The 13,100-nt window shown below is 38.2% G+C and overlaps 1 protein-coding gene across 1 annotated transcript; it reads left to right on the top strand.

Moving 5' to 3' along the window:
- Positions 1-1,126: 1,126 nt before the first annotated feature.
- Positions 1,127-9,248, top strand: LOC133707952 (stress response protein NST1-like). Its single transcript, XM_062133413.1, has 4 exons — positions 1,127-1,916; positions 2,716-4,287; positions 4,578-5,762; positions 8,246-9,248. The coding sequence occupies exon 4, from the start codon at positions 8,257-8,259 to the stop codon at positions 9,133-9,135; it is 879 nt and encodes a 292-aa protein (XP_061989397.1). The 5' UTR covers positions 1,127-1,916; positions 2,716-4,287; positions 4,578-5,762; positions 8,246-8,256; the 3' UTR covers positions 9,136-9,248.
- The last annotated feature ends 3,852 nt before the right edge of the window (positions 9,249-13,100 follow it).

Here is a 13,100-nt window from a genome sequence, read left to right as displayed (position 1 = left end):
GTGAGCTGAGAGAGAGAGAGAGAGAGAGAGAGAGAGAGAGAGAGAGAGAGAGAGAGAGAGAGAGAGAGAGAGAGAGAGAGAGAGAAGGATGATATGATGAAATCAGAGTCATCATAACCTAGAAATGCCGCCACCGCCGCTTCCACTGTTGATTGGTGTCCTACCTCCCTCCACCAAAATCCAAATGATGTTTTGGGAGGTTTTGCTGATGTTGGGTACCTCTCTGACCCATATGAAAGTCCTTCCCAAACTAGTTATGTATTCATCATGGGAAACACCGCGATATCTTGGAGGTCACAAAATAGACATTTGTTGCTACTTCATCAAATCATGCAGAGATTATAACTTTTCACGAAGCTGTTTGTGAATGTATGTGGCTCAGATATATAATTACCATATTTGAAGTACATGTGGTTTGAAGTCTACCATAGATGTACCTACATGAATTTATGAGAATAATGCCGATTGCATTGAACAAATAAAGCAAAATTTCATCAAGGGCGACATCACAAGCATATATTGCCTAAGTTCTTCTACAATTAGTAATAACAATCTCTCCTCAAGATTGAAGTGAATCAAGTCCGATCTGATGATGATGTGGTAGATCTATTTACTAAATCATTGCCTAAATCCACACTCGAGAAATAAGTGAATATAATTGGTTAACGAGAATTATCCGAACTCCCGTGATTGTAGTAATCAGGGGAAGACGTTGACATCTGAGTGAGGTTCAATGTTTACATGTTTATCTCGAAATGTGAATGGCATGTTGTGCTCTTTTTGCCCTTCGACCTTGGTTATTTTTGTCCCACTAAATTTTTGTTACTCGAAAAGTTTTTTAATGAGGCAACGGGAGGAGTTCCATCAATGTTACATGATTTCTTGTTTATACGACACAAGTGAGAGTGTTGCAGGAAATCTAACATTTATGTGCCTAGCCCAAACAGGGTTATTTACCCTAGATATAATAGAAAAGTATATTGTATTAATCTCTTACTTATGTATAGGATTCCTTGCTGAGCAAGACTATTGTATATATAATCCTCTATATTAGAAGATTGTATTATCAATAAATACATCTACTTTCTCACGAAATTCTTTTCTCCACAACGAATTCTTACTTTTGACAGGGAACCAATTGCCAAACTACAAACAAGAGATTATATATTTTTCAGAAAATTGCTCATAAGTGTTACTTTGAAACTTTAATTAGTCATAAGGCCACCTAAGTTTTCTTGTACACATTAGGCCACTATCATATTCAAATTATTTCATCCATGAGAATTGTGCCCCTCTACAAACAAAACAAACCGTCTCTCTCTTTCTCTCTCTGTCTCCCCCCCCCTTACCCGTAACCACAAACCTTTCTCTTGACCTCGCTTTGACCTGAGATAACTGCCACCGGGAGAGAGTGATTGAGCCTCACCACGATTCGAATTGGTCGTCAGGCTACCGGGAGAGTGATTGAGCCTCTCCACTGTTCGAATTAGTCATCAAGATTTCTGATGCGGCCTTGCTAGAGGTGGTGTGCGTCATCAGAGGCAATGGCTTCACCGACCACGGTCGGAGTCTCCTCCATCTTCAGCCTCGACAGGATCATCATCGTTGTCGTCCACAAGATCTGGTATGCCAGCACGGGTCGTGGATCTGGTATGCGAGCTGAGGTAGTGGATCTGGAGCTAGGCTCCGGCGATCTGGAGTGACGCGAAAACGATGTTAATCGGAGGCCAATGGTCTTTCTCAGTTCCCGGTGCTGTGATTTCCGGCAGAGACAGCGTTTTCCGAGGTGTGGAGAAGGAGGCGGAGGAGGGGGTTCAGAGGCCATTTGTTCCGACGAGATCGAACTGCTAGTTATACTGCGATCTGAGCTTTGGTTCGAATCCACCATTTATGGTCAGAGGGCTATCATCCGTCTCGTAAGCCCCTCTGTCTCTCTCAAACGACACCGTTTTTGGTGTGATTGTGTCTTTGGAGCTATTTGAATTGCAATGGTTTATGTGTCACTTTGATTGAGTTGATATTGAGCATGGTTTTGTCGATTTTTCAATCATTTTGAGGCAATGGATGTAATCCGGCGAGATGCATGTGATCTTAGGCCATGGCCTCTTTTTTAACTATTGGGAGTGAGAGGAAATAGAGGAGGAGCTGTGCAATTTAATTTGTTTTTTGGGTAGAGAAAGAGAAAGAGCAAGTGAAGCGGCTTTCCGTGTTGGTGAGATTAGCTTTCAGTGTTGGTAAGTGTAGCTTTTAGTATTGGTGGGAGTAGCTTTGACTTTTGGTTGTAAATTTTGGTATTGGTGAGAGTAGCTTTTTGGTGTTGTGAGAATAACTTTTGAATTTTGGTAGTAGCTTTTGGTGTTGGTGGGAGTACCTTTGACTTTTGGTTGTAGCTTTTGGTATTGGTGGGAGTAACTTTTGACAATTTGACTTTTGGTAGTAGCTTTTAGTGTTGATGAAAGTAGATTTTGTTGTCAGTCATAGCAATTTTTGGTGTTGGGTAAAGTAACTTTTGGTATTGGTCAGAGTAGCTCTTGTCATTGATGAGAGTATCTTTTATTGTTGGTGACAGTCACTATTAATTGTTGGTGATGACGGTAGCTTTTGTTACCAGTGAAGTAGTTTTTTTGGTGTTGGTAATAGTAGTTTTTGTTGTTGGTGAGAATAGTTTTTGGTGCTGGTGAGAATAACTTTTGTGACTTCGCCGGATGTCTTCAGAAATCTCACTGGAGTAGCTTTTGTTGCTAGTGATAATGACTTCTGTGGTCACCGGAAACTTAGTCGGAAGTCGTCAGAGTTCGCCAGATACCCTCGCCGGAGGTTGCCGAAGAGGAGAGAGAGAATGATTGTTGACTTTTTACTTTAGTGGCATTTGTGTAAATATCTTAATTTTATATCCAAAATTTAACACAATATTTAATCTAGTAACCTTATGAGGAAAATAAAATTAGCTGGTAGCCCTATGGCTAACAAAACATTCAAAAATGGCCTTATATGTAATTGATTATTTGAAACTGCCAAAATTTGGACATGCTTAATTTAAAATTATAGGCCTCATATTCTTAACATAACAATCTGGCAATCTAACTACCGAAATAATGGAACCACTACTAATTTCACTACAATTAACGCTAACACCAATCCCAAACTTTGCACCATATTTAGCTATATGTATGTATATGTATGTAATGTAAGTAGATAATATTTAGAAGGGAGTGCGTATCCAGATCCTCTCCTTAGCCCAACAACAGCTATGTATGTTCTTGACGTTTAGTTTCAGTCATCGATCCAGTATCTAAGGGCCTTTAATGAGAGCCACTTCAGCAAATGACATTTAATGAATCAAAATGTGGGCTTTTCAGAGGCTTGTCATCTCCTTCCGTTCATACTCATCGTTCTTCAAACTTTTTTATCTCCAGTTTTGTTCTGTTAACTTCATTCTTTGAAAATTTCAGTCTTATTGATGGGCTTGGCATTCAGATGCCGGAAACAAGAGTAGCTCATAGATTTGTTTCATATTTTTTCTTTATACAAGTAGATTTATTTCATCTTTATAATCTCAATAGATTGCTTCCAGATCTGAAGAAAAATGGATTTATTATGGAATTTTGGTTTCGACTATTATACTTTCAGTGGGTTTTTCCAAATTATCCAGACTTCCTTCATTCCTTTTCATCAATCATTTTGTTCTATGTGTTTTAAGAATGGTGAAACTTCATAGGATGGTCCTTGTTAAAATTTCAGGCTTCTATCAAACATTTTTATCTCCAACATCATCTTGCAATGATCTCTACAGATCAATGAAGTGAACTGTTGGGATACCAACTTATTATACCAACTACTTATTAGTAAAACGCAGCGTTTTGGTTGATATATGCCTATATATACTCTGTTCCTTTCATTTTGTAATTCAACTATCGAATATGTATAAAAGTCTATTTTCTCTTTCAGTTTTTCCTTGTTTTCTTCTCTTTCATTTTTTAGGGTACTCATCATCTGGTATCAGAGACCAAATCGATGGGGGGATCGAAGAAGGTGACGAGTGCATCGTCTTCTTCGTTGGTGGACCCTCCACCATATGACCTTTACTTGCAGGCTCATCGTGAGGAGACGATGCTCCAATTCCAGGAGGTGCGAGAATCTATGGAGAAGATCCAAGCTCAACACTCTTCGTTTCAATCAGAGCTCATGGAGGAACTCCGACAACTTCGTTTGGGCTCCAAAGCTTTGGTGGAGACTAGTGGCGCCGGACCGCCGCCTCAACTGAGTTTGTCGTCGCCGGATGCTTCGGTAACGTGATAGGAGCATTTTAATGCGACGTTTTACTTGCTTTTCCCTACAGTTCTTGCATTATTTCCTTATTAAAACCCTGTTTAGGAAAGTTTCCATTCTTCGATTGGGAAAGTTCCTATTTGTAGAAAGTTTCTATTTTTGTAGTTTCTATTTATCATTTTTAGTAAGTTTCCATTTTCGGTAGTTTCTATTTTTCATTTTTGGAAAGTTTCCATTTTCAGTTTAGGAAAGTTGCCATTTTTCATTTTAGGAAAGTTTCTATTTTTCTTAATAGTTTCTATTTTCAGGACTTCGGAGCTAAAAAGTGGAAATGAACTCACAAATGGAAAGAGGAGCTTGCGAACACCAAGGGGAGCAAAAATGAGATGCAAAGGACCACACAATTGAGCAGAAATGAAGAAATGAAGCTTTCCTGGTCCAACCAGGAAATCCTGTTCGAAAGAGGAAACTGTGTGAAGCAAAACTCTGAAGCCCATTGAGATGTGTGATCGAAATTATGAAGGACATGACGTTGGAGACATCAAGGCTTGAAGAGGACGCAAGAAGGCCCAAGAATTATCAAGCAAGATGGACTTTCGGCAAAAGTGGATAAAGCCCATGTAAACTAGGGTTTTGTGACGTCAAGAGAAAAATGTGGAGACTTAAGAGTTTTGCCGTCCAAAGCAAGAGGAAATCAAGGAAGAGTTTTTAAAAAGGAAAATATATTTTCCTTGGGGATTAAATTTGCCATGTAATACTTAAGGAGAAAAACAAGGTGGCAACATGGGAATTAAAGATGATTGATTGAGGATTTCAATGAGAGATTTTCTTGGGAGACTTTTATGGGAATGAAATATTGTTGGAGAAATAATTTGGTGTGATTGCCAACGTGAAAATCAGAAATAATCAAGGAGATGACGCCAAGAGAGATTCAAGGGAGAAATAAAAGGAAAGAGAAAAAGGTGGAGACCAAGAAAAGCTGAAAACGTGTCTAGGTGCATCCCTAAATTCCCTAAAGGAATATTGGCCGAAATTCATGAAGAAAATCAGAATAATTCCAAGGAAATTCGGCAATTAAATATTAGGGAGGTATTTTAGAGAATTTTGATTGGTTGGAACACATCACACGGATTACTTGGCATTCTATGATTGGTTGGACTACATCACAAAGCTTACTTGGCGAATTCTCATTGGTGGAAGCTATGTGGAAATTTCTGATTGCTTTGTGAACCCTAGCCATGCTCCTATATATACCCACCTCTTTGACGTTGAAAAGGGTTCCACATCCCTTAAAAAAATTCAGAAAAATTATATTGTTGCGGTGAGCTTCTCTCATTTTCTCTCCATCCTCTAAAGCAAGCCACGGAGTTCAAGCAAGGCCGAAGGGAGAAGAAGGAGCCGTGACTATTCCTCCACCATCCACCATTGAAGACTTGCTTTCAAGCTTCAAGGATCACAACGAAAATCATCCATCCTCATATTCCATCCACGGTGTAATTCGACCTCTACTTTGTAACCTTTGTTTGAATTTCGTTGGTTTGCTTTAGTTGACATTCATGATTGAACAAAGTTATTATTTCTGGAATTTTTATGATTAAATGAGAATTTTCAGATTCTATTATTGTAATTCGAGAGTTGCTTATGTGGGTTTGTTTAATTAAATTTGCGTTATAGATAACTTTTGTATTTGAATCTTATGTGGTTGCAAACACTTAGGGTTTCGATATAATTGGTGCTAGGTTTAAGAACATGAAATCGACTTTTCGTTTTGTGTAAACTTGAATCAAAGTAGTAAAAGTTTTGAGCAAAGATCGAATTTAATTAACGAGGATTGCAATTAGGTGGACTTTTCCATACTAAGTTGTACACTTGAGTTGATAGCCTTTCTTTATGTGTAATGCATTAAACATGACATGATTGACTAGCTTTCTAGGGTTTGATTGCATGTTTGATAGGATTAATCTAGGTTCTTTCGCTTAGATTAATTAGCATTGAAAAGTAAAAAATGGGAATTCATTTGCTTTCGAATGTTTCACATGATCAACTCCTTTCTCATGACTTAGATGAACAATATTAGGGTTTGAATCAATTTTAATCATAGTTTCGGTTTTGATCTTTGTTCTCTCATTCCATTCGTATTTTTATGTTTTTGCAATTTAATTGTTTTGTTAACTTAGTTTTATTTTCGAAAAACCAAAAACAAAATCCCCCCTAATTTCGTGTAAAATGTTTATAGTTGTGAATATCTTTGTAAATATTATACTTTGTTTTAATTTTAATTGTTTAATTGTTTGACAATGACAGGTGTACCCTCAATCCCCGGAATAGAACGATCCCTATTTGCTTATACTACTAACGATATTTTCAGGGTTAAATTATGCGCTTGCAAAAAGCGTATCAATTTTTGGCGCCGTTGCCGGGGATTGAAAAATCATTTCTCACATTGTGAATATTGTGTTTTGTTTATATTGTGACCGAAAAAAAAAAAAAAAAATTTACTTGTTAATTAATATTTTGTAATTCTCGAAAATTAATTAATTAATTACTTTGGTTGTTATTTATATTATTGAATACGAGTTTAATTGTAGGTTGTAAATTAAAGAAGGAATAGGTGAAGTCGTGTTTATTAATATTGGCCTAAACCCCTTATTGGTACCTAGTTAAGGTCCCTTAAGGTTGAGGGCGGCCTTTATTAACATTCATTGAACTGTCTTCACACTTAGGACCTTTTATATCCAAGTAAGTATAGCCTATGTGAGATGGTGTCTAGGAAGGGGACAACATTCATAACGGGTTCTGGATTCAGAAGTGCTACAAATGGGCGTAAACCACTATGTGGGAGTAGCCTATGCCAAAATGGATCCTACCTTTTGTGTTCGTCCTCCCCTACCTGGCCATTTCAGTAAGGTTGCCCAAAGGATGTAGGAGGGACTTAGTGTCTAGACGATTATACTTGGGCCGCACGTCCACTTGATTTACCGCTTGGAATTAGATTTGATATCAATAATATTTATAACAAAAGAAAATGTAAGTAATTGTTGTGATACATTAAGGTATATTGGATTAAACATAATCTTGGAATGGTAGCTGTTATAGCCCATTGCACTCCGAGATTCCCTGTTCCCGTACCTAAATGTCGAAAATAATTGTAAATAAAAAGAAAAGAAAAAAAAAAATTTGTGAATAGTGACATTTTGTACATGTGTTTTATGTGAAAATTTGGTACATACTTTGTCTAATTTTACTTGTAAAGAAAGTTAATAAAAAAAAAAATGGAGTTATGAATTTCGTTAAATACTTAATTGTTGTGAGTATGTAAAATCGTATGAGTAGACAAGGGCCCTTTTGTTAATATTGGCCTTAACCCTTCATTCGTACCTTTCTAAGGTCTTATGAGGTTGAGGGCGGCCTTTATTAGCACATGGAGAACAGTTTAAAAAATGAGTTAATTTCCAAGCTGAGTAAGGGGCATTACAGATGGTGTCTTAGGTTGAGACCCTGGGTGATGGGTTCAAATTGGATCTCAGAGATACTAGAGACTGTGCGTAAACCACAATGTGGAAGTAGCCAATAGGGGCGTAAACCTCAATGAGGGAGTAGCCTCCGTAGTATCACTAAAATGAGTCCTCCCTCTCACTTACCTCTTAATCTGGCTATCTGGCCTTCTGAAACAAAGGAAAGTGACTTATGTCTAAGCGACTATCCCTATATCGTAGCTCACCAATAGTAGTGGTTTCTATTGGGCTCGACTTACAACTTGGAATCAATTGAGATATTAACTATGTTTATAACATTTCCATACTTGTACATAACCTTCACATGTAAATTGGTTTGTTTTATACTTCTCTTACTTATACAAACTTTGTAAGTCTCTTTTGTTACATTGTGAATAGTGACGTTTTTCTTGTATGAAATATTAACTTGTGTTTCTTGTATTTTGTAATTTACTAACTTGTGTAAACTTAATGTTGTTCAGGATTTCCATGAATGACCGAGCCTTCTAAAATCCCTAGTGCACGAGAGATTGAAGAAAGACTTGCTCGTTTGAAGAATCCTCCACAACTCGAATACAGAAGACCTTCTCCCTTGCAATTCAAGCCATATACATTCAACGAGCAAGGGAAGAGAATCTTAGATCCTTCAGAGGAATCCACATCACCTACACCAACTCTATCTCCACCACTTTCACCATCACCTTTGATTTCGCCTAACTTACCATCACCACAAATCACCCCACCTCTTTCACCTTCACCACCACCTACACCACCACTTTCACCACCACCTGAAGAAGTCAAAGAAGAGAGAATGGCATCTATTAGGGAACTCTCTAGAGCAACAGTCCAAGGAGGACCTCCTACGAGTATTGTGTACCCTGCCCCTGCTGCAGGAAGGAATGCAGAGTTTGAGCTGAAGAGTGGATTATTGCACCAACTCCCTATTTTCCATGGTCTTAATATGGAGGACGCCAACAAGCATCTGAGAGCATTCCAGGCTGTGTGTGCAAACATGCAACCACAAGGAGCAGATGAAAATATTCTCAAGATGAAGGCATTCCCCTTCTCCTTAGCTGACAGAGCCAAGGATTGGCTATATGAGCTTCCTGCTGGACGCATCACTTCTTGGGACACAATGATGAAGGCCTTCTTGGAGAAATACTTTCCAGCTTCAAAGGTCATCACACTCAGGAAGAAGCTCAGTGGAATTGAGCAAGCCCATGATGAGTCCTATGGTGCCTACTATGAGAGGTTCAATTCCTTACTTGCACAATGCCCTCAACATCAGATGAAGGATGAGACCCTCCTTACTTGCTTTTACGAAGGACTCTTACCCTTGGAAAGGCAAATGCTTGATGCTGCAGCTGGATGAGCTTTTGTGGACAAGTCACCTGCAGCTGGGAGGGAACTTATTGAAAATTGTGCCCTAAACACTCAACAGTATGAGGGTGTGAGACAAACCACTCGTAGGGTCAATGAGGTGAACACTAGTCCTGCCATTGCGGATCAATTGAGCAAACTCACCCTTCTTGTGAACAAAGTGGCGACTACTCAAGGCCATGGAGGATCTTCTGCTTGTGGGGTATGTTTTACCCAAGGACATCCTACGGATCAATGTCCTCAACTAAGTGAGAATGGTGGTTGGGAATCTGTGAATGCCATAGGAGGATACCAAGGAAATCAAGGAGGTCCCCAACGTCCAAGGTATGATCCATATTCGAATACCTATAACCCTGGATGGAGGGACCACCCCAACTTCAAGTGGACCAACAATGAGAATGTTCAGAACCCTCTTGGTGGCAGTTTCCAACGTCCTCAAGGACCTCCCTATCAAAGACCTTACATGCCTCCTCAACAGCACTCAGGGAATTCAAATTCCCACTATGATAAGACGATAGAGGCATTGACTAATTCCACTCAGGCATTGACTAGTGCCACACAGACTTTGCTACAAGGACAACAGAACCACACCAAGGACATTGCTGACCTTAAGAAGCAGATGGGACAAGTGGTGGACTTCATGACCAAGTTTCATGAAACTGGTAGGCTTCCGATCAACACAATTCCAAACCCAAAATGAGGCTTTGAAGGCCCAACCAACTGAGGACGAAAGGAAACCAAGTCTAGGCTGAAAGACTATAAACATTAAGCGCTGCTTGGGAGGCAACCCAATTCAGAAGTAGCTGTGGAGGAGTCTTCAACGCAGATTTTCTTCTTCTTCCCTACTTCTTTATTTTGTATCTTTTGTTTTTCTTTGAACTTTATTTTCGTAAATTTCATCCCTATATGCTTAAGTGTTTCATTGCATGCTTTTAATTGATTACATTGAGGACAATGCAATATTTAAGTGTGGGGGAAGGGATTTATATTTGAGTCTTTTATTTTGAGTCATATATTGAAAAATACAAAAAAATCGAAAAATGTCAGAAAATAAAAAAAAAATTTCGTTGCTTTTGTTTTGTTTTGAGTCATAGGATGCCCCTTCAACTGTCTAGGATGATTCTATATCTCTGAAATTATGGCTAAAAGAGGATCACAATATTGAGATGATTTTAACATGGTATTCTTTGGTTAATTGAGATATATGAAAAATGCATGCATGTGTAGTGGATATGAATTGCATGACCTTGGTACAGAATATGAGCATGTTAAGATGAGTTTTGATTCATAAAGCCCATGTGAGATATTTGAGCCATGTTCCTTTTTCTTGGAGTGAAAATGAAAAATTATATTCTTAATTTCTTGGCGATGTTTTGATGATCTCATTATTCTTTCATTTGATTGACTGCTTGCCATAGATTAAGTTTAATGGACTAGAGAATGCTAGAATTCACTCTTGTGCTTGTTGAGACGTTATATCAATACATGGCCCTGATTCTGGAAGGGATAGAGGCACCCTAGGAATGACCACCACTGCTAAATAAACTTGTGTCCCTATTTGTGCCCGTCGTGGGACCCCCCTAGATAAACCCATTTTGAACCTACATTAAGCATTTTTGTTCATCGCCCTTAAAATCCTTAACCATGAAGCTTAGTATAGTTACAACCTTACCCTTTGTTCTAAGAACTTAGTGGAGCTATCTTTTGAGACATACTACATGGGTTTGGTGCTAAGGATGAAGATTGAGAAGAGGTGAAAGTTCAAGTGTGGGGGTAGACTTGTCCATGAAAAGAAAAATATGTGAAAGCCGTGAAAAAATGAAAATAAAAGAAAAATGTGTACGGCTAAAAAAAAGAAAGAAAAGAAAGAAATGTTTATGGATTTTAGTCCTCCATACTTAGTGATTTTGGAGTTTACTTTGAATTGAAGGCCCACTACAGAAAAATTTGGCCTTTGTCCATTTCACTAGAGTTCAAGGGAAGTTTACAATGAAGATTGGGCCCAACATGAAGATATTTGGCCCTTTTATGTTACCTCTAGGGGAAAGTGACGTTTTTGCAATACCTTGGTGGAATATTTCGAGGTCTCTACATTTACATGTGCTCTGCTAGGTTCTTAGGATATTTTGATAAATCCTTACCTTTCATTTCTTTAAACCTTGAGCCTTGGCCCCATTACAACCTTTGAGAAGACCTTCTTGATCCTTAAGATGGGACAGCCCTTGATGTGGAGATGAGTTACAAGAGTTGAACCTATGGCAGTCCATTCGTGCAAGTAGTTGGTATCCTTCATGAGATCTTTTGAAAGAAAATTATATTCACAAATTAAGTGCTTTTCGTTTCTTATATATGTGAGCTATTTGATTGCCTTAAAATATGTTCTCTCACATATACTTGAGTGATTATAAGCTTCTAAGCATTGCCATGATCTGAGAGAAGAAAGAGGGATATACTTTGTGAGATTTGAATCATACTTGTCTGAAGCATGCTGAGCTTAACCCCATCACCATTGTTACAACCAAGTCCTACTTATGTATGTGCGGATTATATGTTTTAATTAACTCTTGAATGCTTAAACATTGAATCTTGGTTGAGTGCTAATCTTGGTGTTGTGAAAGTAAGAGATTGCTGAGACAAAAAGTTGAAGGGCAATAGAGTCATTATTTTTGTTAGAGTCTTTAAATTTTCGTTGAGTCTTAGTGTGTGTCTTAGTGTGATTTTGCTAAGGGACTAGCAAAAGCTAAGTGTGGGGGAATCTGATAGGAGCATTTTAATGCGACGTTTTACTTGCTTTTCCCTACAGTTCTTGCGTTATTTCCTTATTAAAACCCTGTTTAGGAAAGTTTCCATTCTTCGATTGGGAAAGTTCCTATTTGTAGAAAGTTTCTATTTTTGTAGTTTCTATTTATCATTTTTAGTAAGTTTCCATTTTCGGTAGTTTCTATTTTTCATTTTTGGAAAGTTTCCATTTTCAGTTTAGGAAAGTTGCCATTTTTCATTTTAGGAAAGTTTCTATTTTTCTTAATAGTTTCTATTTTCAGGACTTCGGAGCTAAAAAGTGGAAATGAACTCACAAATGGAAAGAGGAGCTTGCGAACACCAAGGGGAGCAAAAATGAGATGCAAAGGACCACACAATTGAGCAGAAATGAAGAAATGAAGCTTTCCTGGTCCAACCAGGAAATCCTGTTCGAAAGAGGAAACTGTGTGAAGCAAAACTCTGAAGCCCATTGAGATGTGTGATCGAAATTATGAAGGACATGACGTTGGAGACATCAAGGCTTGAAGAGGACGCAAGAAGGCCCAAGAATTATCAAGCAAGATGGACTTTCGGCAAAAGTGGATAAAGCCCATGTAAACTAGGGTTTTGTGACGTCAAGAGAAAAATGTGGAGACTTAAGAGTTTTGCCGTCCAAAGCAAGAGGAAATCAAGGAAGAGTTTTTAAAAAGGAAAATATATTTTCCTTGGGGATTAAATTTGCCATGTAATACTTAAGGAGAAAAACAAGGTGGCAACATGGGAATTAAAGATGATTGATTGAGGATTTCAATGAGAGATTTTCTTGGGAGACTTTTATGGGAATGAAATATTGTTGGAGAAATAATTTGGTGTGATTGCCAACGTGAAAATCAGAAATAATCAAGGAGATGACGCCAAGAGAGATTCAAGGGAGAAATAAAAGGAAAGAGAAAAAGGTGGAGACCAAGAAAAGCTGAAAACGTGTCTAGGTGCATCCCTAAATTCCCTAAAGGAATATTGGCCGAAATTCATGAAGAAAATCAGAATAATTCCAAGGAAATTCGGCAATTAAATATTAGGGAGGTATTTTAGAGAATTTTGATTGGTTGGAACACATCACACGGATTACTTGGCATTCTATGATTGGTTGGACTACATCACAAAGCTTACTTGGCGAATTCTCATTGGTGGAAGCTATGTGGAAATTTCTGATTGCTT

The sequence above is a fragment of the Rosa rugosa genome, chromosome 5 (assembly GCF_958449725.1).
Source record: "Rosa rugosa chromosome 5, drRosRugo1.1, whole genome shotgun sequence".
Lineage (NCBI taxonomy): Eukaryota > Viridiplantae > Streptophyta > Magnoliopsida > Rosales > Rosaceae > Rosa > Rosa rugosa.
Note: the sequence above shows the minus strand (reverse complement) of the source record. Positions and strands in the feature narration are given on the sequence as shown.